The 26,379-nt window shown below is 38.3% G+C and overlaps 1 protein-coding gene across 1 annotated transcript in view; it reads right to left on the reverse strand.

The window, feature by feature from the left end:
* Positions 1 to 26,379, reverse strand: part of LOC122799626 (guanylate-binding protein 1-like) — a 1,262,734-nt gene that overhangs the window by 1,144,928 nt on the left and 91,427 nt on the right. Inside the window, exon 4 of the mRNA XM_044068814.1 lies at positions 24,357 to 24,466. Within this exon, the coding sequence (XP_043924749.1) occupies positions 24,357 to 24,466 (110 nt within the window). The remainder of the gene's footprint in view (positions 1 to 24,356; positions 24,467 to 26,379) is intronic.

Here is a 26,379-nt window from a genome sequence, read left to right on the forward strand (position 1 = left end):
CTTGCAAGTAGGGTCATTCACTCATACCAATGGAAAGTTTAATGGCATGCAAATTTCAGCATAAGTAGCTGAATTTTTTGCTAATGAAGCAAACCAATATGATGGAGTGATCCAACAACCTTACACACAGCTGTGTAGGCTCTGAGTCCATGTTGAAAGTGTATTTGAAACTTTTCCATGTATAGGAGCCTACACGGAAGCAAGGGCATACAGAAGTCTTGACATATGGAAAGAATGGCCATAAGGAGGTAAAAACAGATATTTGCTGGACAAGGATGCCCAAAAGGATCAGGAATATGTGTCAAATCACTATAAATTTTATATTTTTTATTTTAGCACAAATTTGTGCAATGCTCCACTAGCATACAATGTTTTATAAACAATAATACAAATGTAATGAAAAAGTCTGATACAATATATTGTCACAAAAATTACAGTGAAACCCTGCATTGCATCTTTAACTTATGCTCCCATGCTGTTGCCCAGCTTACACAGCTACTATCTGTGCAGTTTCCAAGCTGTCAACATGGTTATTACATAAATGATGTAAAAAATCAGTGAATTTGTTAAATCATAAAAAGCAATAGCCATGCAGGGCTGTACCCTCACTGTAAGCTCCTACATGATGTATGCGTTTTCTAGGGATGAGAACTTTTGAGCATCACACAAACTCGGTAAGAGGGGTTGTACTCAACTAATCCCCACTAGTCCTGTGACGATGACTGTTAGGTATTGGACTATGGTGCAGATAGCTTTGAGTTCAAGTACAGGCTATGTCAACTTTTAATCATACTGTGCTGACACTGAAGGTCATAGAAATGGAGTGCATTTATTCATAATTAGCGTATTCTGTATGTATCATGACAATAGTGATGATATTATAAAATGTTTTACATGATTTGCTGTCATTGTGCAGACAGCAACACTGTGTACTGTAGCAGGAGTTTTAAATCCTGTCAATTATATCTTAAGTAGGCAAATGTCATTTAAAGCAGCCAGTACCAGATGGTGGTCTTGATCAAGAAATGTATAAAGTATGCATACAGCCTACAGTCCGATTTTCCCTCAATACTTAACAACATTGGAGTAGAGACTTGGAACTTTTAACTGACATAATGCTAGGGGCTGTTGCAGCTATTCTGCATCTGTATGTGCTTGAGGCTGAAGTCAATGCTGCTGGTGCTAATGACAATAGGCCTAGGCCAAGATGGAGAAGAGTGTTCAACCCTAGGATAACCTACCAAGTATTACATGAGCTAGAGATTGTACACCACTACAGGGTGGACAGCGGCACATTACAAGAACTCTGTGAGCTCTGCCAGCCTCACCTCAGAGCCAGAGCCAACCGAAGGGAACCTATCCCAGTGGAAACTAAGGTATGCGTAGCCCTTAGAATATTAGCTACAGGTACCTTTCAAAGACCAACTCTGGACATGAAGGGGGTGTTACAGGCATCAGCATCCAGGATACTCTACCAGTTCCTGGATGCTATGCTTATACATGCCGGCGAACACATATGTTTTCCCTTTACTGCTGAGGAGAGGACCAGCAATATGCAATACTTTTATCATGTAGAGCACTACCCAGAAGTACTGGGTGCCAAGCATTGCACACATGGACACATCAAGGCACCACCTAGCGATCAGGGTAGAATCTATATTAACCTCAAGGGATACCACTCCATCAACTGCCAAGTTATGTGCAATTCCCAGAGAATTATGTTGAATGTGTATGCTGGCAACCCTGGCAGTTATCACAACTCCCATATCTGGCACACATCACAGCTGTATCAAATGTTTGCTAGGGGGACACATCCCACAGGGCCATTTACTAGGGGATGTTGGCTACGCCCTGGAACCATGGATGATGACACTCATCAGAAATGCATGCACATCCATGGAATAATGCCATAATGAGGCACATGTACAAACTAGGAACATCTACATGCTAGGGGAAAATCCCACAGGGCCATTTATTAGGGGATGCTGGCTACGCCCTGGAACCATGAATGATGACACTCATCAGAAATGCACACACAACCGTGGAAGAACGCCATAATGAGGCATATATACAAACTAGGAACATCAGAGAGCGTGTGTTTGGGCTTCTGAAGTCACAGTTCCAGTGCCTAGATATATCTAGTGCAGCCTTGTAGTATACTTCAAACCCATGTACACAAATTTTCACAGTTTGTGCTATGCTGCACAATCTGATTCTGTGGAAACAGCTGCAGCAGAATTAGTAAGGGGAATGGGCATACATCCCCACACCAATGCCTAGGTCACCACAGCAACAGTCACAAGAGGGCTCGGAGGAAGAACCCCCAGCTGCTGTCCCTGTAGGTAGACGTAGGCATGCTCAGTATGCCCTTGTTTTGGCTAAGAACTACCATATAGCACATTCACTGATCACCTAGGGTCTAATACCTTCCTCCTACCCACACGCATATATTAAAATTGATGTCAGACAGCTCACATAACCTTTATCTATACATGTATTGCCTTTGTACTGCTTGCACCGGACAGAATCAGCTCTGAACTAATGCTGTACAGCCAACGCATATGCAAGGTAAGACCTGAACCTAGACTGTACTGTTGAACACTATTATGACATATCTTTGTATATGTCTTACCTTGTTACAGTATGCAAACATAGTGGTGCTTTTGTAGATAACTTAAGTTAACATGCGAGTACACACACTAATATTACAACAATGTTACCATATGTAATTGTTATGCATCAGGCAAAAAACACTCACACAGTCCAAACACAGATGAATACTGTTACATCATGCAAGAGAGAAGTTAGGAAGTGACTCCACTCCACTGCAGTTTCTGACTTTAGGCTATTGTATTTTTCCCCCACACATAAACACAGGATTGTAAAATCATATTTTTGACAGGAGTTATGTCTACTAACTGTTGTATGTTCAAATGTAAGTCACAGAAGTACTTGTACAATATACTGTGCATGGTTTGACAGCAGTATACAGTTTTTATGAAGGTGGTTGTGTGATGAACGATGCCAGTTTAGAAAGTAGCTTCTGTGGCCAAAACGACTAAGATAGCCATCCTGCTTGACAAAGCTTTAATGGTGTTTTGGGTTCAAATCCTGATGTAAGTTGAAGTTTTGGAGTGTTTTTGCTATAGTTTGTGTTTTTTATAGACTGTGACTCTGTGTCCTATAATGTTTTCATCTTTGTATTTTTAGTACACATTTGCACGATGTTTCGCATGCTGAAACAATTTTAATAATGCTTAAATATTTTGTGTAAAGTGCAAAACTGCAATAAAAGGAAATATGCAGATAATAGTTATAGATTGCCCATAGCAATTGTAAAATCATGTCCTGGAGTACTGAGATGAGTGGGCTGCAGTAAGATGAATACATCACATAATAGGAACAACGGATGTTAGCAATATGCCTTATGTTCGCACACTGGTTAACACTGCACAAACAGGTAGAAGAGTGAAACGCACATGCGTGTATACTTAGTGCAATAATCATTGCATTTTTGCTATCCCTAACTCATAGCTCTCAAATGTCCAGATTTTTGAAGAATGTCCATATTGTTACATAATATTTGTAGTCTGTTCCCCATAAAATGTTGGTTTCTACAAAATTATTGCTACATCTTTGAGAATTAAGTCAGAAAATAATGACATATGTTCCATTTGTGGATGTCATACCCTTAAGAAAATGCATGCTAATGCAAAACCTGTTATTCCATCAACATTGTAGGTTTGTAAGGGCAATATTTCAACATTTGAGATATTAATTATGGCTTTGTGCAGATTCTGTGCTCTAAGAGGTTGAGAGGTATTCTGGCTATTACATGACATAAACACAGATCTGTGTTCTCACTATTCTATATTTCCAAGATGTGGAAACATTGCAAACTGAGGGCATAGTGTATGTATCTGTACAGACATTTAATAAACATCCATGAGTTTCTTCACAACCAAACTCAACAACAATCAGTAGAACCATGGGATTTCCTTAATTCTACAACACACACATCTAATACAAAACAAAGGTGTAATACATAATGTTGTGTACTCCCTCATGGACATGGTGACAACGTTGTGCTCACCGACTTGCACTGTCAAAGGAAAATATCCAAATATGCTCAATAAGGGACAAGTGCTGTTACACAGCTATGGCTTCTAAACTATACTACTGTTAATGTACTAACCTCAGAAGACACTAAGGAGCAATGTGCCTATGCAGGCCTCTCAAACTGGAGTTCCCTACATCCCCTGATGATGTCATCTACTATAACTTCACATTCAGTCATGTTAAAATCATATTTGTATAGTGGCGCTTGTGTTAAAAACTGTGTTCATTAATCTGTGCACTTTGATAGGTATGGGTCTCTTCTCACTACAGTTTTGTGTGTGTGTGTGTGTGTGTGTGTGTGTGTGTGTGTGTGTGTGTGTGTGTGTGTGTGTGTTTGTGTGTGTGTGACTGCCTGTCTGTCTGTCTCCATAAAGAATAGTGGGAGTGGGAGTCCAACACTGCCTTGGGAACTGGCATGATGTTTGCTTTGTTTTTGTGCTTGCAAATAACATCTATGTCTAGCAGTCCTCCAAGCTCTTACCCCCCCCCCCCCCATAGAGCCTGCTCATGTCATCTACTATAAGATCACCTGTAGTCATGTTAAAGTCAGGCTTGTGCCATGGATCGTGCATTAAGTAAATGTGTTCTCTAGTCTGTAAACTTAGGTAGGGTTCTAATCTCACTGCAGTGAACTTGGTGTGTGTGTGTGTGTGTGTGTGTGTGTGTGTGTGTGTGTGTGTGTGTGTGTGTGTGTGTGTGTGTGTGTGTGTGTGTGTGTGTGTGTGTGTTGTGTGCATGTGTGTTTGTCTCCATAAAGACTGTGAGTGTGTATTCAACACTACCTTGCAAAATGGCATGGTTTTGCATTGCTGCTGAAAAAACATCCATGTCTAGCAGTCCTCCAACCTCTTGCTCCTATAGGGCCTACTGATGTCATTTACTATAAGATCATCTGTCCTGTTAAGGTCAGACTTGTGCCATGGTGTGTGCGTTAAGTACTGTGTCCTCTGGCTTGTAAACTTAGATAGGTAGGGGTTCTAATCTCACTGTGGTTAACTTGATGGATGTGTCTGTGTCCATAAAGAAGATTGTGAGTGTGTAATCAGCACTGCCTTGGAAAATGACATGCTTTTGTGCTTGCAAAAAACATCCATCTCTAGCAATCTTCCAACCTCTTGTCTCCAAGGCCTGCTGATGTCATGTACTATAAGATCACCTGCAGTCCTGTTAAAGTCACACTTGTGCCGTGGCATGTGTATTAAGTATAGTGTCCTCTAGTCCATAAACCTAAGCAGGTAGGGATTCTAATCTCACTATAATGAACTTGGTGTGTGTGCGTGTGTGTGTGTGTGTGTGTGTGTGTGTGTGTGTGTGTGTGTGTGTGTGTGTGTGTGTGTGTGTGTGTGTGTGAGTTGGTGAACATTATATACAACATTTTACCGCAGCCTATGGCACATTGTCCTCATGTCTTCAACAGACACTGCTGATGTCATCAACTATATCAGATCATTGGATATGTATTGCTCACAAAAGGTCATGGACATACAATTGCCTAGCAGACAGGTAGATGTTACCTCATGCAATATAAGACAAGCAACAGTGACACTCCTTTTATGCTATGCTCAAACATCATGACATCTCTTTGCAATGGTGATAGGTCAACACAGGAGATCACACAGGGGTCTCCATGAACTATGATGTTTGCGGATGATATTGTGATCATACATGTTTAGTAGACTCTGGAGAGGTGGATTCATGCTCTACAGAGGTGAGTAATGAATGGAATAAGGACTAAGACAGACTGTATCTCTGTGAATGAAAGGGAGGATATAGGAATGGTGAGATTGCAGGAAGTACAGTTGGAGAAGGTGTATGATATTAAATACTTGGAAGCTAAAGTTCACAGTAATGCTGAGTGTGGATAGAAGGTGAAGAAGACAGTGCATGCATGGTGGAGTGGGTGTAGAAGAGTGTCAGGAGTGATTTGTGACAGACTGGTACCAATAACACTGAAAGGGAAGGTCTACAAAAGTATACTGAGAACAGCTATGTTATATGGTTTGGAGATGGTGGCACTGGAAAAAATACAGGGGTCATAACACGAGATGGAAAGTTCCAGATAGTAGGATTTGCATTGGGTGTGCTGAGGATGGACAGGATTAGTAATCAGTATATTAGAGTATCAGCTCAAGGTTGTGTGGTTTGGACACAAGTCTAGAGAGGTGACATTGTGTTGCTTTGGACATGAGCTTAGGAGGGATACTGGTTATATTTGGAGACAGATACTGAGGATGGAGATGGCAGGTAAGAGGAAAACAGGAAGGCCTAATATTAAGTTCCTGGATGTGATTACCTAGGACAGGCAGGTGGTTGGTGTTACAGAACAGGATGCAGAGGAAAGGAGGAACAGGAAGCATATGATGTGCTGTGGCAGCCCATAGTGATAGTAGCCAAAAGAATAAAAACATTAGGATGACATCTGCATTTATAGAAATCACATCTGTACACTTCTGGCAAGTGTGTACAGTAGCAGCATCTATTTGAAGGTTACTGCTTATGAGCCTAGTGTGAACTTTAACAGTGTTTCCTTGGATTACCTGCTCTGTTGTGGTTTATGTGCAGATGCCTTAACACTTTGCCTTCATATGTACAGGAATGACAATACACTTATTTTCAAATAAAATCAGCTACTGCTTTGTAGCAGATCCTCAACAGCTCTAACTAGCTGTCATACATTCTGTTACACAACAAGCATCAATTAAAACATTTTCTGATCAATGACAGAACTATAGATCCACCTTAAGAAGGACATCCAAATGTACACACTATAGGCTACTTCCCAAAAAGTACCACTCAGATCACATATATCCCTTCTTTTAGCATTCTCTTTGCAGATACTAGGTCCAATCCTCCCATCCTCACCTATCAGTTTCCCTCTGTTCCCCTGCAAGACTAGTTGATATGATTTTTTAACCAGTGCATAATTATAGGAGGACAAACTCAGTTGCACAAATATAAGTGGATTTTGCAAACTGAAATGACATGTAAGAAATAGTGCACCACCCCACAAGGGTATGTAATTTATCAGACCATTTCATCAACAATATGAGTGAACAATGTAATGGCACATGTGTAGTGCCTGCACTGTTAATCCAACTATCAAACAGTATGTGTAGAGTTTGAAATACCTAATGAATTCTCTAAAGGAGGACTCAGGTTCAAAAACATCATCCAAGGTAACTACATTTTCCTAAGGGATGGGATACTTAATGTCCAAGCTCAGATTTCCACAAATGACATTGACAGCTGGGGTAAGTTACACCCTGATGCCTTGTCTACAAATCTACACAAATGTATGCACACAGCCGTGCCTGATATGCTCAAAGACAAATCCACCGGGAAATACAATCCACACTGGTGTATGTCTGTCATTACTATATCCTACAGTAAATGACAGAAGCTGCTGTTTACAAGTACAAGATGTACAAAATGGTCTGGGAAGGCAACTTATCTCAGGGTACCCTAAACAGTGAGACACCTTGAAGAAGCCTCATATAAAACTATGGCGATAATTTATGACACATATCCAGGCATAATCATAAGCCTGTCATCATTTACATCCACAAAAGAAAATATATCACTCAGATGTATATTGAAGTAATTCTGGATGGTATTGCACACACACTGACCCACTGTAAATTCCAAACCTGCTGGCAGACACAGGTGGCTGTAAAGTTTCCCCCCTCACAACACCAAGCTTAATACATTTTTGCATCATCACATCCAAACCGTGGTATCTACCAAAAGCAAGTTATCACTGCTCACTCCAATATGTGGAGCAGAAAATCCATGGGACCAGATGACATTCTGGGGTGTGTTCTGCATGTGCTGCAACAGTGAGCTACTGCACTAGGCACCATATTCATCCATGGTCTGAGTACTGCTGTTGTCAACAATGAATGGTATACAGCAACCATTTCCCACCCACACAATGTAGGATAGGAAACATACAAATGGAATTATACTCCCATAACTGTATTCATGATACAAAATGTCAGCAAAGCTCCAAACGCCAAACATACGCTGTCTACTCACATCAAAGTTGTCCAACAAAAAATAATGCCTCGGAATGTAGAGTAATAAAATTAATTTATTCCAAAACGAGTTAAGCGCTTTCACCCATGACCCGTGGGCTTCATCAGAACTAATAAATAACTGTTCAAAAACATTTAAATATACAACATTGGTGCCAAATTTACTTCGGCTTCTAAAAACTATAGTACATCATTTCCCTATTTTATGTGACCTAAAAACTTCCATGATATAAGCAAGATGCAGAATTAAATACTTCTAGTCAGCATCATGCTGATTAAAATTGATTCATTAATAACAATAAAAATATGAAAAATGTATATACAATAATAAACCAGTAAAAAATATGTCACTTCCTTAATTCTAATATAGATTTTACAGAGGTGCATTCATTTAAACCTTTTAAAAGATGTAATAGATCTTTTTACTTGTATACCACCGACTTAGGGAATGGAAGCTTTTTCTAACAGCATCCAGAAATATAGCAATCTTGGATGGGACAGAATAAGTTTAATTATTGAAATGATGACAATAGTATTGGAAAACAACTTCATTTTTTATGAAGGGGAAATATTTAGACAAACTAAAGGAGTAGCTATGGGGGCAGCTTGTGCCCCCATATATGCAAATCTTGTAATGTTAGACTGGGAAGATGGTACTATATTCAATAGTGAGTATATGGAAAATATAAAGTACTATTCCCATTTTTTGGACGACATTTATATTTTATGGAAAGGAAGTCAGGAATCTTTTAATAATTTCTTAGAATATCTTAATAGGAGCAGTGAGTTTTTGAAATTCACTTCAGAAATCAACAAAGGCGTGGCTTATTTAGACACACTTATTACTATTGATGGAATGAGTTTTAAGTCTAAAATACACAGGAAGGCAACTTTTTCAAACTCCTATTTGGATTATAATAGCAACCATCCCAGGAAACTAAAATACAATATTTACAAAGGACAATGCATCAGGGCCCTCAGAATGACTTCTGGCTACGGGGACATGTTAGAAGAAGTTAATTATATTTACAATTTATTTAAAGAAAGAGGGTATGAAATAGATATGATGCATGATGTTAATAAATATGTTATTAGTGAATGGGGGAGGAAATATACACCTTTATTAAGTATGAATACAAAACAGACTAATGATGTAGTTGGGAACATTATAAGTAGTAGGAGTAAATGCAATAATACATACAACAGAGCATGTATTATTGAATTTGGACCTTATAGTAATCAAGTGAAGGAGATATTAACTAGGAATTGGCACATTTTATTGACGGACCAAGAGAAGATTGACATTTTAGGATCCAGTCCAACTTTTGTTAACAAAATGGGAAACAATTTGAAAAAATTATTAGAACATGGTACGAAAACAAGGATGAATAAGGATTTAGCACACACATTGAAATGTGGTGCATGTCACCAATGCTTTGCTATTAACGAAGACAAGGGATTAATTTTGGAAAATATTAACAGAACAAAACTAACATTCAAGTATGGTAATTGTAACACCAGTATGTTAGTATATTTAGCAAAATGCATGACATGTCCCTCTTACTACATAGGAAAGACTGAGAGGAAGTTTAAAAAAATAATTTATTCTCACCTTTACAGTATTAGAATGAAAGATACTAAAAATGCTTTATATAAACACATAAATAGTAGGGGTGAAAACCATTATTTTAAATTTGTTATTTTAGAAAGTTTGTCAGTCAGTCCAAGAGGTGGTAACATTAAAAACATCTTGGCTTATAGGGAATTGTGGTGGCAATTATTAACAGACGCCACAACACCACCAGGTTTAAATGAATGCACCTCTGTAAAATCTATATTAGAATTAAGGAAGTGATATACTTTTTACTGGTTTATTATTGTATATACGTTTTTCATATTTTTATTGTTATTAATGAATCCATTTTAATCAGCATGATGCTGACTAGAAGTATTTAATTCTGCAGCTTGCTTATATCATGGAAGTTTTTAGATCACATAAAATAGGGAAATGATGTACTATAGCTTTTAGAAGCCGAAGTAAATTTGGCGCCAATGTTGTATATTTAAATGTTTTTGAACAGTTATTTGTTAGTTCTGATGAAGCCCACGGGTCGTGGGTGAAAACGCTTAACTCGTTTTGGAATAAATTAATTTTATTACTCTACATTCCGAGGCATTATTTTTTGTTGGACAACTTTGATGTGAGTAGACAGCGTATGTTTGGTGTTTGGAGCTTTGCTGACATTTTATATCTTGTTGTTGTCTTGAACGCCCGTTTCTTCGGATAACTGTATTCAATGTTCACTTTAAGGCAATTGAAACAATATGCATGCATCTTTCACTAAAAGGACATAGGATCTTAAAACAGTATATCTATTCCAGTTAACTGTTTTCATGGGCAGCTTGTGCTTGCAAAAGCTATGGGAAATCCAGACTGTGAGCAGAGACATATACAAGGCTGTGCACTCATCCTGTCTTGCCTTGGTCAAGCACTTCAATGCAATCCAACATTTGTCTCCAATGAGAAACTAACCAAGGGGAATATCACACCTTCTGTTAACAGGTGGGTTGCAAATCAGATCACAGAACAACAATACTCAGTCAAGTGGGAGACCGCACATCAAGCAGCTGACCTGTCACCTGTGTTTTAACAGATTTCTCAGTGCTGTATCCCCTCTTGTTTGCCATATACATATCAAAAAGCCAAAAAGAAAGCAGAGGATGTGATCCAAAACATCTTTGTGCCACTAATGTCTGTTGACAAAGCCATGGGTGTTATAACAACTGCACACACATGCATCACCATACTCTGTGTTAATATACATTCCTGCTTATTAAAAAAAACAGAGTGCAGTATTCCTCAATCATGTATTAATATACCTTGGAACACATTAACTGCCAACTGTGTGCACTGTGGGAAGGAAGACATTCTCTATCTTACATCTGATTAGCAAAGGTATTACATCAACAAAAATCTTATAAATCCCCTATACCCATCCATCATCAGTCCTATTAATGTCTATAATCCTCCCTTTGATAAGTACTGTCCCAGACACCTGCAGGGAGTTGACAGACATCAAACTTCCCTGAGTAATAAAAGATAAGAGAATCTCTAAAATGTCTCTTCTGTGGGCAGAATGAAGTAGCTGTCAGCGTATGCAGTATCAGATATATAACGTTGAGCCAAAATATGTATGCATTACATGGGTGTCATTTGGCTAAATGAGATGAATATGCTGCACATCCTTAAGTCATATGGAACCACAGCCACCTGTTCCAAGGACCTCAATATACAGTATGACATACATAGGACATGCTGGGTAGACACATACATGTCTCAAAGGTTGTCACTCATCTGCATTAGGATTCCAATCTGTGTCAAGCAAAGCACATCCATAAACTTGTTTGAGCACAGACTGGCAGACATGACGTGAACATGTTAGCTGCCATGGATCGCTGCTGATTCTATGCTGGACATGGGCGGTCCTTTCTGTAATAATCATGGGCATGCATTATACATGCCATTGCATATCATATTGTGATGTATCAGCTATAGTTCTAAACATCATCAGGACAATACCCTTGTCAAAGCCTATGAACCCCCTAGGCTATGGTGATATGCATGAAAAAAGCAAAACATTATACTGTAGTACTGATTTGAGCTTTGTCTGCAGTGCTGATATACAATCCAGAGCTCAAAATCTGATGGGTTGACTTTGGATGTGCACACATAAGTTAGCACTAAACAATCCTGAAAAAGGTTAGATATATTAATGAGACATGTCATTGACTGACTTTGCAAGCCTTACAAAGCATCAACTAGAAAGCAGAATAAATACTGTGCTACCAGTTGTCTAACTGGCTAACTACAATATAACTGAAAATTACAATAATCTGGACAACAGCACAAATAGACATAGAAAATACATTATTAAATATAGGTAGTCATCCTGTGCATCAGACACATACCTTTAGCATCCCTGAAGCCAAAGGATAGACAACAGGGATGTGGCACAGTCATCATTTGCACAGGGTAGTTTGTGGGGGTGCAGGAGGCCTAGGCTGACACAAAAGGTTAGTGAGTGTGTGTGTGTGTGTGTGTGTGTGTGTGTGTGTGTGTGTGTGTGTGTGTGTGTGTGTGTGTGTGAGTCAGTAAGGCAGCAGCCAACAGAGAACATGTAAATGTAGTGTGTGAGTCAGTAAGTGGGCTCAATGTGGCATTTGTGTATATCGGTGTCTGCATGAACACAGCCAAGCTCAGTGCTAGCCCTATGTGTCTGTATGTCAGACAGCTGTGAGCCATGCATGGTAGAGCTGACAGTTCATCGTCTTTGTTCCCGACCATGAGAACTGGCTGTGCCAGAAGTTGCTCTGGCACCTTCACAAGCAAGGACAGATGGTATGCTACTACCTGACAGTGACTGATATCTGCTGTATGTTCTCTCTTCACAGGCACGGCCAGGACCATGACCCCATGGCCTGCTATGTCTGGATGTGGACAGCACACTCTCTGATGGACCAATAGATGTAGTGCCACAATGGGAGATTGATTGGGCATGACAGATGTTGTTGCTGACCTGCGCCCATGAGGCTGATGTTCCCCACCCAGCAGACATTCCAGCACAGACAATGTGCACTCCATGACAGATACTCTGTGCTCCCTCATGGCCCATCCCGTTCATACATATCATTGAACAGATCCAGTGAATCAACAACACAGTGGGAGCAGTGACAGATATCAGACTGTGCCACATCTAAAACTGTGATAATTCTCATGGAGTGACATTCTGAACATGCCTGTGCCTCCATTACAGCCCTAAACATACATCTAGTAACATGTGAAGACACACCTTCACCAAGTGGTGGATGGCAGCAGGCCTCTGGTGAGCACCCCTATCAATCTGCCTCTGTGGCATCTCGCCAACAGTTTGGCTGCAGACAGTGTCAACAGGCACTGAAGCCATGGTAGCCAAAATTCCCTGGTCTATGTCCTCGTCCTCCAGCTGTCCGATATGTGTGGCTTCAGTGGAATGGGTATGCGTAGGCATACTGGCTGTGTCCGGGGATCCTGAATGTGGGTACTGGATGTCAACTTCTGTGTCAGATTCTGCCTCTACAGCCCCAGACTGTACCTCACTTCCTCACTTTGGCCACCATTATCATCAACTGTGATAAGATACTGACATCAGGTGGTGCAGGAAAAACAGAACTACTGCCATCTTCACATATGATTAAAAAAAAAACCAAGAAGACATTAATACCTGCACTACTATGTTGCAATTTATACTGCTGTAAACAAAAGAACCTAAACACAAAACGAATAACCAAAATGCGGTCCTGGTGCAATAAAGGCTGTCTTCCCTCCATTTTCTATCAGTTCCACCAAAGAATAATTCTGATTATCTTGAACATGTAAAGACTTTTATTGTAATTTAACATAAAACAAACCAATCCAGTTTGTCCATTTTGTTTGTTTTGTTAAATTACAATAAAAGTCTTTACATGTTCAAGATAATCGGAATTTATACTGCTGTCACTATTGCAGACATTTAAACCTGTCAGCCACTTACAGCAAGAATTGTGGACAAAGCCATAAATAGTAGTTGTACAAAGGCTAAAGAATATGGACAAATATTACATAATATGCTCCTACAATGATATACAGCTGATGGAATAACAGGTTTTGCTTCATCATGACTTATCTGAAGGGTATGCAATTTGAATGCAGGGTCTGGGTCATATTATTTATGTTTGCTGTCAATACTGATTTCACAGTAATCTGGCATTCAATTATTATGAACTTAAATACAGGCCCAAAAGATGATTACCAAACCTTGACATTCAGAAAAAACCTGTGCAATTGACAGGTATACAAACAGTACTTAAATACATTCAGCAGGCCTTTGAGGACAGTATAGCAAATATGTTGGAAAAAAAACACACACACACACACACACACATATATACATACATATATATATATATATATATATATATATATATATATATATATATATGTGTGTGTGTATATATATATATATATATATATATATATATATATATATATATATATATAGTTTACTATCATAATGTCGAAAATCAAAATAGAAAGTGTACTTATTAGCGAAGTGTTTCGCCGAAATTACACAATACCGAACCTTCCTAATGTCGAAAAACAGCTGTTAATGTTGAAAATGTTGCTCACAACATTTTCGACATTAACAGCAATCCCACCCTTCCCTTAACTCCCTAACTAGCTAGCCTAAAATCCCGTTTATGCAGGGGGCAAGCCCCCCTGCACCCCCCTGTGCCCCCCACACCCCCCTAACTTAATATTCCAACTCCGAGATCGCACTACAGTGAGGAAAGGGATGTATTTCCTAACCACACTGTACATTCACAATTATACCGTTCGCTCATGTAACCTGCCGAAATTTGAAGTATTCGAACATCTGTTGTTCGAATACTTCATAGCCATGCAATTGCACGGTGAAATTTTAATGGTTAACCTATATATATAATATATATATATATATATATATATATATATATATATATATATATATATATATATATATATATATACATCACCACAGTTCTGATCTATATTCCACCTGGTAATACACCTGCTAGCCTTGAAGACTTCTTATCCTGATGTTCTTCCACATACTCACAAAAAACCCTTATTCTGGGGGATTTCAACCTAGATTGGTTCACCTGCATATCAGAACCACCAAGTAATCTAATAAATCTCCATGGCTACCAGCAGCTAGTTCAAATTCCAGCTAGATGTGATAAAAAATATAAAAGGGAATCCATCCTTGACTGGGTCCTAACTAACAACGCCACATTGCACCCCCAAGCAAGCAGTCTCCCAGACATCTTAAGTGACCACAACATAATATACCTTATATGTAGTAGAACAAGCATATGAAAAACCACTAACTATATATCCACTAGAAAAACAAAAAACTTCTCTCCTGAGGTCCTCAGTACTTTACTCTGTAACTGTGACTGGACACCCCTAAAAACCCTCCCACTTGACCAGGCTGTAGCATATTTCAACAAAACATTTCTACAACTCCTAGACACTGTCATTCCATTGCAGAAAATCAAGGTCAGAACCTCTACAAACCCCTAGCTCAGTAAAGAAACCAAACAAATCTTCAAGTCCAGTGACACTGCCTGGCTTTACTATCAAAAAATCAAAGAAACACAAAGCCTAACTAATTACCAAGAACTGTGCAACTATGCAAAACAATGCATTAGGCTGGACAAAAAATCCTACTACATGACATTACAAACTAAATACCAACACAACCTCCAAATATTTTGGAAAATTGTAAACCAGCTACTAAAACCCACCCAAAAGGCTACACCCAAACCAACCACCCCTGACACTAAAGTTCCCATCGAAATACAATTCATCTCCCACTTTGTGAACTCAATTCTATCCTTAGTATCACAGTACAGTTCTTTCCTCACTATCCCCCCAACACAAATAACACTAATATAAGCTTTACCCTCAAAACAGCTTCCACCACTTCAATCAAAAGCATGCTCTCCAAACTAAAAACCTCATCAACAGCAGCCGACCTACTCCCCAACTATTTCTTGAAACTCACAGCAGATGCTATTGCTATCCCAACCTCCACTCTCATAAACAGATTAATTGTTGAAAACTATGTGCCCAAACTTTGGAAAATATCCTATGTTACACCCATACATAAAGGTGGGACCTCCACTGAACTTAATAACTACAGACCCACTGTTTTACTGTCCCCCCTGGCCAAAATCCTAGAAAAATGCATCCATACCCAGGTGCTAAAATATCTCCTAGACAGCAACATCCTGTCACCAACCCAGCATGGTTTCAGACCTGCCCATAGTACCACTACAGCCCTCCTCTGCTTCACAGACACAGTAAACCATCTCAAAAACGAAGGTCTGCAGGTGTCAACTCTTTTTTTGGATATGTCCAAATCATTTGACACAATCTTGCACCAAATCCTGCTAAACAAACTAAACCAATATCACCTATCAAATTCCACTTTTATCTGGTTCCAAAGCTACTTAACTGACAGGTACCAAGCTGTGAAATGAGAAATTCTCTCTCTCCTCAGCTGCCCATAACTATAGTAGTCCCACAGGGTTCTATCTTAGGACCACTACTATTCACAATCTTCACAAATGACCTCCATACCTCCACACAGCATGCATCTATCATTCAGTATGCAGATGACACTACCTTAATCTGTGCTGCACAAAACATCCCCACCCAACTGCAAACAACTCAACTAGCATTCTCTGAAGTTGAAAATTACCTTACCAAAGCCCAACTTATCCTCAAGCCAAAGAAAACTCAGCTTATGATTATAACCAGTTCTAACAAAAACACTGATAACAGTCAATTCACTATCTACTCTACAAATGCTACTCCAATCACTCCAGTGGCACAGGCTAAGCTAATGGGAATAACCATAGACTCCCACCTAAAATTTGATAGTCATCTCAACTTAACTATTAAAAAAGTACATGCCAAACTGGGATCACTCTACCATATCAAACCATTTCTTACCAACAACACAAGATCAGCCATTGCTCACTCCCAACTTCTATCCACCCTACTCTATGCATCTCCCATTCTGACTAATCTCAACAAAACTGAACTAAGCAAAATGGAAGCCAGCTATAACAGAATTGCCTGCTTTGCTGCAAACTGCTCATATAGAACTCATCACTGTACTGCTTCAAGACAGCTCCACTGCCTTGAACTGCCCTACCTCCTAACCTACAATCAACTCTGCCTCTGTCATTCAATCTATTACCTCCCCAATAAGTGTCCTGCCCTCATAAACCTAGTACAGCATCACTCAACCAATAGGCCTCTTAGATCATCAAGCAAACTACTACTAGAAGTCACCAACAGCTACAATAGCTTTGGATATGCACTATATAGTAGTTCAGTGGCTAAAAAATGGAACTCTGTCCCCACTAGCTTTCAAAACACATTGTCCAAAGCCTCCTTTAAAGACCTCATCAGGCAACATTTCAAGCAAAGTTGGCAGTGCCATGATTGCTCCCTAGGCTAGTGAAAGCGGATAAAGTATACATACTTAACCTAGCGTACTTGATAATAGTTTTCAATCTTACTCACAAACACTGGCTAACCTACAATGTATGTACTGTACATATGTACTATGTATGTATTCTACCTATGTTCCAAATTTCAGCTGTACACCCCAAATCTATTAATTACCTTTATTTTTAAATTAAGATTTTTTTGTTTGTTCTCTCCATTGTAACTGTTGATGTGCTGCATACCACTGTAAAGACGTCTTTTGTAATTTGTGTGTATACTGATCATGTCTAAATAACTAAATGCATCTGTAATTTTTCTATGTGGAGCTTTTCTCCGGGGCCTCTGCTGAAAAAGGGCCTTTTCGGCTCAGTCAGACACCCCCGGTTAACAAATGTAAAATAAAATAAATAAAATAAATAAATAAATTGACAGCAGGACCTCATGGTGTTGTCTGAGTGCATGTACAATCAGCTCATTTTTGGCTTAAGAGAATGGGGTCTACGTCTTGGGGGCATATTGTTGACTGAAAGACAAAATAATGATAACATATATAAGGATCACATAAGTACAAATTGTCATACATATTATGCAGTAAATGAAGGCTCCCAATACTCAAAAGTGGATTAAACTGTAAAGATTCAACATTGTGCAGTATAGCAATGGTGGTAACAAAACTAAGAGAATAACAAGAGCAGAATATTATTTATTGTGCCCTAATAGATACTGATCTATGTCCCCCACCCAACATAACATTCCACTCTAGTTTGTTCCATAGCAGAACTTTATCTTCCCCCAACCCCCAAAACAACAAATACCAGGGTCAGAAACAATGGTGTTAAGCAAACAATGGGGAAATGTTAAAAGTACTATCAAAAGATCTTTCCGTGGAACATGTGTACACAGTTAGGACACAGCATATTCTTTATGCCTACCATACAGCCTCTGTATCTCTCACATTTCTGGTAAGGAAGGCCATGTAATGAGTATATTTCTAACAAATGGATACAGATTTACTTCACATGTATTGTTATCTATATACCACCATAGGCATTATTTAGATTACAAGATGAAAGCATACCTTATGGAGTGCAATAATCATAGTAAATCTGAAGAAATGTCTATCTCAGTTACAGTCATGTACTAACTCTCGTCCAGATCAGTTTATCCAGCTACACATTTGCCATTTTATAATGGAGTGCATCAAAAATTGACTGCACGTGTCATACTCTGTGCTTCAGAGATGTTAATTACAGCCTACACAGCTGAACTGCATGGTAATCAGCCGATCCTGCGGATCTAGTCCACAAGATATAAAAGCATTCATGCTCTCTCCATTTCCATTTTTGTTTTTTGTTTTTTTGTGGATTGAGAAAATGCTGGAGTACAGCCACAATGTAAGCATAAATAGATTGTTATGAACTGGTGATTTTTGAATACATCTGTCTGTAATGCAGGAAGACAATGCTGCTGCTGGCAATGGCCATACACAGAGAAGGTGAAAAATGTGCATGGCCTATAGAGACTGGAAAAAACAAGCAAACTCTCTCAGCAGAGACAAGTGCAAGAAACCATCCCATTGGAAAGTAAGGTAGTTTTTAAATACTATTTATAGTCACTAGGACATTTTACAGAGTAGCAGGGGACATTCTTGGATTGTTACAGGCATCATCATCCACAGTCTTCAAAATATCCCTACATGGTATGCTACAACATGGCAAATGGAAACATTATTTCTGAGTATACATTCAGAGGAATGCTACAATTCTATCATGCATTGCATTATCCTAAATTAATGTGTGCCTTACACTGGAGTCATGTACACATGACAGCAATAAATGGGGAACAGGATAGGGTCTACAATAACCATGAGGTGTACAACTCAAACTGCCAAGGCATGTTGAACAGCATGTGTATCATCTGCCCCATGTGTGCCAGTAAACCTGCCAGTTAACATGAATCCCATATGTGCCCCTCTCCCAAATGCGCAAGACGTATGCTCTAGGAGATATCAAACTGGCTCACATGGGGTGGATGCCTTGCATCCACACACAAAACAACAAGTCAATGCTTGTTCATGCTAGCCAAGATGGCTCTACTTATTTGGTGACTGAATAACATATTCCCACTTAATATCTTTAAACATTGTAAAGGTAATACTATAGAATTCTTGTAACACACTCTCAGTACCACAGTACTGGTCAGATGTTTGCTGACTAACCAAGGAAGACAGAATGTTAGATCAGTGTTGTATAGTTGAAAACAAGAATCATAACAGCCTATGTAAAGAGTAAGTGAATTATTTTCCATGGTGAACGTTTACCTACTTGTACATCTAGCATGTACTACTTCAAAATAAATGTACATTCCCAGTTAAAGTTGATTGTGTGCTGAATGACTGTTTCTGCTTGCTACAGTGGTATATGTGAGAACAACAGCTTTAAGGCAACCATGCATTCCTCTGAATCTACACTGCATGTTGATCTGGATTGCACACGTATGAAGGCATATTCCTTGTGTACTAACAAACTGGAATGTATATATCATACGGGTCTATATCATATTATCTAAATTCCAAAATATCGAACACCATAAGCTCGACCTTGGAATCTGGAAATGTGATATACTCGAATGCTTAGAACAGCGAATTTTTTCCAATGGAAAAAATTTGCTGTTTCGAGAAAACACACACAGCACAAGCACACCAAAATACATAATCGACACATACACACTTCACAGAAACCTACACTAAACCGTGCAGACACTACTAGCTATCCACTTACCTTAACCCAACCCTAACCCTAAGGTCCTTAACTAACGCATACTCACCTTACCCACTCCCTAACCCTAAGGTTCCTAACTATCGCACACTCACCTTACCCGCTCCCTAACCCTAAGGTCCCTAACTATCACACACTCACCTTATCTCGGTTCGTTCGCACACTTACCTTAACCCGGTCCAGCACCTTCACACTACAGTCGAGGAAATAGCGAAGCCACAGAAACAGCCCACCGAATACTTTCCCTAGGAAAATATTCGGTGTTCTGCAGCTTCGCTATTTTAAACGTTCGCTGAATAGGGGTCGATATTAGAACATTCGATGTTTTAACACTTCGATGTTCTAATATAGACCCATATCATACATTAATTTATTTTTCTGCATGTTATCACTTCATTTTCTTATATTGAGCCTGTATGAACCTTACAGTGAATGCAAATTAGCCAGAGGCTATGTCACTTCTCCTGTGCTGCACGGAGTTAAGTGTCACAGGTTCAGGGGGTCCTAGGTTTGAATATAAGTAATTCAGCCTTACTTTTTTGTAATGTGTCCTTGTAATAGCTAGCAATGCAATGAATCCTACACATGTATATCTAACTGTGCTTGTAGGACTGTCATAGCTAAGGTTCAGGGTTGTGATACTGCAGAATCCTGTTCTTTTTAATTGTGTCCCACTTTTATATTTCACGATAAATGTTAGTAGCTGAGCTAGTGTTTCCTATATAATACTTATTGTCATGAAGGATGAGGCAGTTTTTATAATGATATCTGTATTATTTCACATGGTGTGCATAATTAGCTTTGCACAAACATGTTGCCTGTGTTTGTGTGATGGAAAGCAGTGCGCACCATTTTTAAATGTTGCAGATTGCAACGTTCCACATTTTCAGTATCTGTTATAACTGTAATTGGTGGGAAAACACATTGTACATTGGTGTTCATCCACATTAGAAATGGCTGGTGTTCAGGGTGAAGGATTGAGATTTCATTCTCAAAAGTGGGCTGTGCAGGAGTCCAAAGTATTTGTTGGACTCCTAGTGAATGATTATGGTCCCTGGCTGTTGCAGGAGCACTATTATGGATCATATTACAAATCAGATGCATAGAACAGTTTGGCCTAGAATTTATCCACTCTTACCAGTATCCCCTGCACTGGCGAATAGTGTAGAAATCACTATGGAGACCTCAGGATGAGGAAGAGGGATACCCTCAAACACTGGATGTATGACTGTAGGACTGATGGCACTCCACAGATGTGTATCACTTACAGGCACTGCCTGAATGATGATGCAGCTGCATCAATTTCTGATTGCTGACCTTAATGTGTTTATATTTCCCCCACAGCTAATGTCGAGAGAATACTAAATGTGTAAGCCTATGAGGGAAAACTGAGAAGAATGAGAGACGCAAGTGGGATGTATGCTTCAAAACAGTACTGGTATTTTAGCATTAACAGTAAATTCAGCTTATTGTGTTATTGTCTATTGTAATGCAATAGTGGGCAGGCATTAGTATGTTTATGAAAACAGTCCGGTATTACAGAATAGATATGGGTTGTCATTTAGAAAAATACACTTCCAAACTATGCAAGACAGGTTTCAGTTGACATACATACTGCAATGTAAATCATTACATATACAGCAGGGACACCAACAGCATGCTACAGATTGTTATCATTATAACAGCGAACCTGTATTTATAACAGTGTAAAAGGAAAGAGTGCTGGCATTATGCTGTATTCCAAATGGAAAATACACTATTACATTGGTCACTGCTTGTAAGTTCGAATAACACACTCCTTAAATGTTAGGGCAGATCTTTGCAATAATGTTTTAGGTTGTCTTCAGTAACACTGAGTAGTGTTATGTATTCATAATGATAGCAGTGGAGATGCAGACCTCTATACCTGTGCCCCAGATGGCCTGCTGTCAACTGTAAACATTGTACATGCAACATGCATATCTTCAAGATGTGCAAGCATGAATGATTGCTGGATGCAGTCTGATCTCCAGTATAGTATATCTGTGTTAGCAATAGGGTAGTATTCAGTGTAATAAAGGTATTGATTAGGATTTGTTCTTGTTATACGTGAAATGTAACATAATATAATACATTATTTGTAGAAAGCTTTGTATATTATCTGGCAGTTACTAACGTTCTCTGCTTTTTTCTGTCTCCCCACCTCTTCTCTTTTTTCATTTTTGTTTTATTATAGTGTTATTATATTATCTCTGGAATCATATTTACCATTATAATATTTATTTTGTATTCTTTTTATATAAATGTTACTTTGTACATTATTCTGTTATGTTTATTTAATTTTTTTATTTTTATTTTTATTACATATTACTACAGCATGGCAGGGTAGGACATTTCCTCCTGGAATGCCTACACTCCCTCCACTGGCTACAGCACCAAGGTCCAGCACTTCTGGGCTGCAGCCTGGCAGCCCCCCCCCCACAGCCCCTGCTATTGACTGCATCATTGATTTGTACACCTTACTTTTCCGTGTCTTTGACATTCTTCTGTCATATACACCTGACACTCTGTGCCAGTTGGCTACAGCCCCTCTGATTCTAGCTTTGACCTCTTCATTCAGACTTCTCTTCTCAACCACCCCTCCCAGATACTGCTCCACTATCTTTTAATCTCATTCTCAGCTTGATGAACCAAAAAAATCCCGTGGTGCTGAAGCAAGAAGAATTCTACTGAAGCAGGAATAAAAATGTTTTACTTCATAAATAAACTGATTAAAACATACACATGAGTGCTTTCAACTACCTAATAGTGAACGTCTTCAGATAAATCATACACAAAAAGTCAGACATTTAAATAACCCTAAGTTGCATCCTAACTGGTCACTAAAAACATATAAGTATATAAAATTTACTATTAAATTCATATAATAAGCTGTCCATATATATTATATAAAACAAGTAAACTGCATTATAGCTAACCCATGGAGGGGACCATGGGTATTATATCTTGAAGAAAGGAAATAAACATGACAGATTTTATTGAACCCATGTTCTTGGCCAGGTCAATAAGTTATCCTCTATTAACTGCATATTAAAAATAAACGCTTGAGCTAGATAACATATACGGTGTTAACCCCTATACTTATTTGGATTTAATCCAATCAAACCCCATTAGGACTATGTGGCAATTGACTTGTTTGGAAGGGAATATAAATGGTTCAGGTTTGCATATGAATGCGTTTTGATACAGATATTTGCATATTTATGAACCAAGTATTTATCTTGCTTACTTTTTATATAATATACATGGACTGCTTATTATATGAATTTAATACTAAATTTTATATATTTAAATATTTTTAGTGACCCTTTAAAGGTTTAGGTGCTATCTATTATGACAGCTCTTTGAACTTTTAGTATATAGGACTACTAAACAGTCAGTTTTTATTTTAGGATGTATTTTCTAGTTTGCAAAACTGTTAAAGGGTTTTGCTCCTAAGGTTTTCTAATTTTAAGCAACCTCCTTGTTTTACTGTTCATTTGCTTGCTTCGAGGCAGTAGCACATCTACTATATTTACTAAATTTGAGATATTTACCTAAGTCCTTCAGTACAGGAGAAACAGGGGTGGGTCTTGGCAATTTGAAACAATCAGGATGATACTTAGGGTTATTTAAATGTCTGACATTTTGTGCAAGATTTATCCGAAGAAGTTCACTATTAGGTGAACAAAAGCACTTATATATATATATATATATATATATATATATATATATATTTTAAACAGTTTATTTGTGAAATAAAATGTTTTTATTCCAGCTTCAACTGAATTCTTCTTGTTTCAGCATCACAGGAATTTGTTTTGTTAATCAGTCTTTTTGTGCACTACCCAGTTTGGTCAGTTCTCAGCTTCTTCTAATTCCCTCCATTTGCTGCCATTACAACTGTCTTATCTGTTTCATCCCATGTGCCTTCAGTTTTGCATTCCAATCTCCTGTCCTTTGCTGAAGTTCTTGCTCAGAGTCTGCCTGTAATGCACATCATCTGTATAAAGCAACTCTGTTGATCTGTCCCCTCTGACCTGTTTGTTAATGTAGTCCATCACCAGTATGAGCAGCAGTGGGCTCAGAGCTAAACCTTGATGTACATCACTCACTATAGGAACCCCTCTGTGAGACTGAACACTGTGATGATGATGATGATGATGATGACAGTGTGGGTTAATGTGAATGAATGGGTCTGACTATGACAAGGTTCCCCTTTGGGAACTGGCTGATCATTTCAGTGCTGCAAATATCTATGTTCCTTTGTAGATTTGTTTTAATGTAGACAACAGAAATGAAAATGAGACCAGATTTTAAGGATACTGTAGATCAGACAGCACATGTTGATCGATCTGCTTCATGCTGTTGTACACAAATAAGCTACTCATGAGAACTGCTAATACAAACAGCCATTTATCATTGTTATCATCTCCCTGAAAAGGAAATAAAAACATTAAATTAGTCATCAGTCATTACTGTATATAACCTTCTAACAATTATTTACTGTTTTTATATTTATTTGTGTATGTGAGATTTCATATACATGAAAAATATAAAACGGACAAACCCCACAAATTATCAACACAGACTATTTTAAGACACATTTAAATGGACTTGAAACAGCACCTGTCGCAGCAGATAGTCCCCCCACCTCTAAAGGCAGAAGGTCAGAGACAGCACAGTACCACTTGTACTAAACTGGGATAGCTTGACTAGGGCTATACATAAGACCTGCAAGAGATTTCTTCACACTAGTATCCTAACACTTGCTGCTCTCAGTTTGGTGAAGATGAGAAATGAACTTCCTAGAACATGTGCTAAACATGCAGGGGATGTCTAAAATCAAAACCAGCTCTTGCATACAGATATCATTACATACCATAATGGAAATAACAGAAACACAAAAATAAACTAACCCACATCTGGAGCTACAGAAGATGAGTATTGATGAAAACATAATTACCAAATAAATAGAATGGAAGTACTTAACAGAAATCCTAAAGTATCTGGTGTAAAAGGAAAACACAGTAAAAGAACAGAAATGATAAAACAGAAGGGAGTCAAAGAGCAAAATCATATACTTTTTAAAAGTGCTGCTGACCTTGGAACTGGACTTTTAAATGTTATTTTCACACTCGTAACTTTATTGCTGAAAAAAATAACACTAATCGACTAAATTATTTTTTTATCAAATACAGCCAAACAATTTAACTAATGAAACAAAAGAACAAAATAATAGTAGTGATATTCCAGGATGGAGACAGCAGTGTAAGCAGATAAAAGCAGAGGTCTTGGCAGAGAACAATTTAAAACAGCAGACGCCTGCAAACCGCTGTAACTTTTCAATAGAAATTTGCAGCTCAAGTGCCTATATAGAAGAAAAAAAAGTAAATTAAAAGTGAGTGCAACTGTAAAACCTCAGAAGGTGACTTAAATCAGTGTGGTGGAGCAGAAGTGAGAAAAGCAAATGGTAACATCAACTGATGGACACAACTCTTGAGGGGAAGATTGACCAAATGTACTTTGAGATTTTCAAGATTACTTGATCCCTGTTGGAACATATAGATATAAATAACAGGACTGAAGGAAACACAAGATGTTTTAACCAGGCAATCAGGGGAAATAACTGGTATGCAAACTGCTGAAAAATGAGACAAGCAAAAAAATGGATCATCAACAATTAAAATATGAGCAAGTGTCACATAAACTATCTGAACTTTAGGATAGATTACACAGAGACAACTTGAGGTTTACATACCAGATTAAATGAAAGGACTACAAAGACTTTCTGAGAAAATGCCTCAGCATATGCACTAGACCTTCTATTGGTGATACTAAAGAGCGTCAGAGTAAATATTTCTGATTCAAAACTAAAATAGAAGCCAAGACCTATACTGATTAAACTGTAGACATACCAGCTAAAGGGGAAATTCTTTTTTGCATTTTCGTGTAGAAAGGGATCAATCTAAATGGCTGGAAACACAAAGTTCTATGTGGATAATGACTTTTCAGTACAAATATCAACTAACAGAAATATGTTTATTCTTTCCATAAGATTACAGAGAAATGAAACTTCCTACCCTGCATGGCATAGAATCTTCTATCCACTTGGATTAAAAACCTGCACAGACCCTTGAGAGGCACAAGATGAACTGGAAAAGGGAAAAAAAAAAGATTTATAGGCAGGAAACAGGTGTAAAAAAGCAAACTATTTTCAATTGAAAGGAGAAAGTTCCTGCAAAGCCCTTTCCTAATTTCCAAAAGAAAATGATGGCTAAAACAAAGGAGGTAAAGCACTTTTTTAAAAAAAAGTGAGAGATTCCATAAAAATGATGCACTGAGAGCA

The sequence above is a fragment of the Protopterus annectens genome, chromosome 4.part0, assembly GCF_019279795.1.
Source record: "Protopterus annectens isolate FY-2018-M chromosome 4.part0, PAN1.0, whole genome shotgun sequence".
In the NCBI taxonomy this organism is placed as follows: domain Eukaryota; kingdom Metazoa; phylum Chordata; order Ceratodontiformes; family Protopteridae; genus Protopterus; species Protopterus annectens.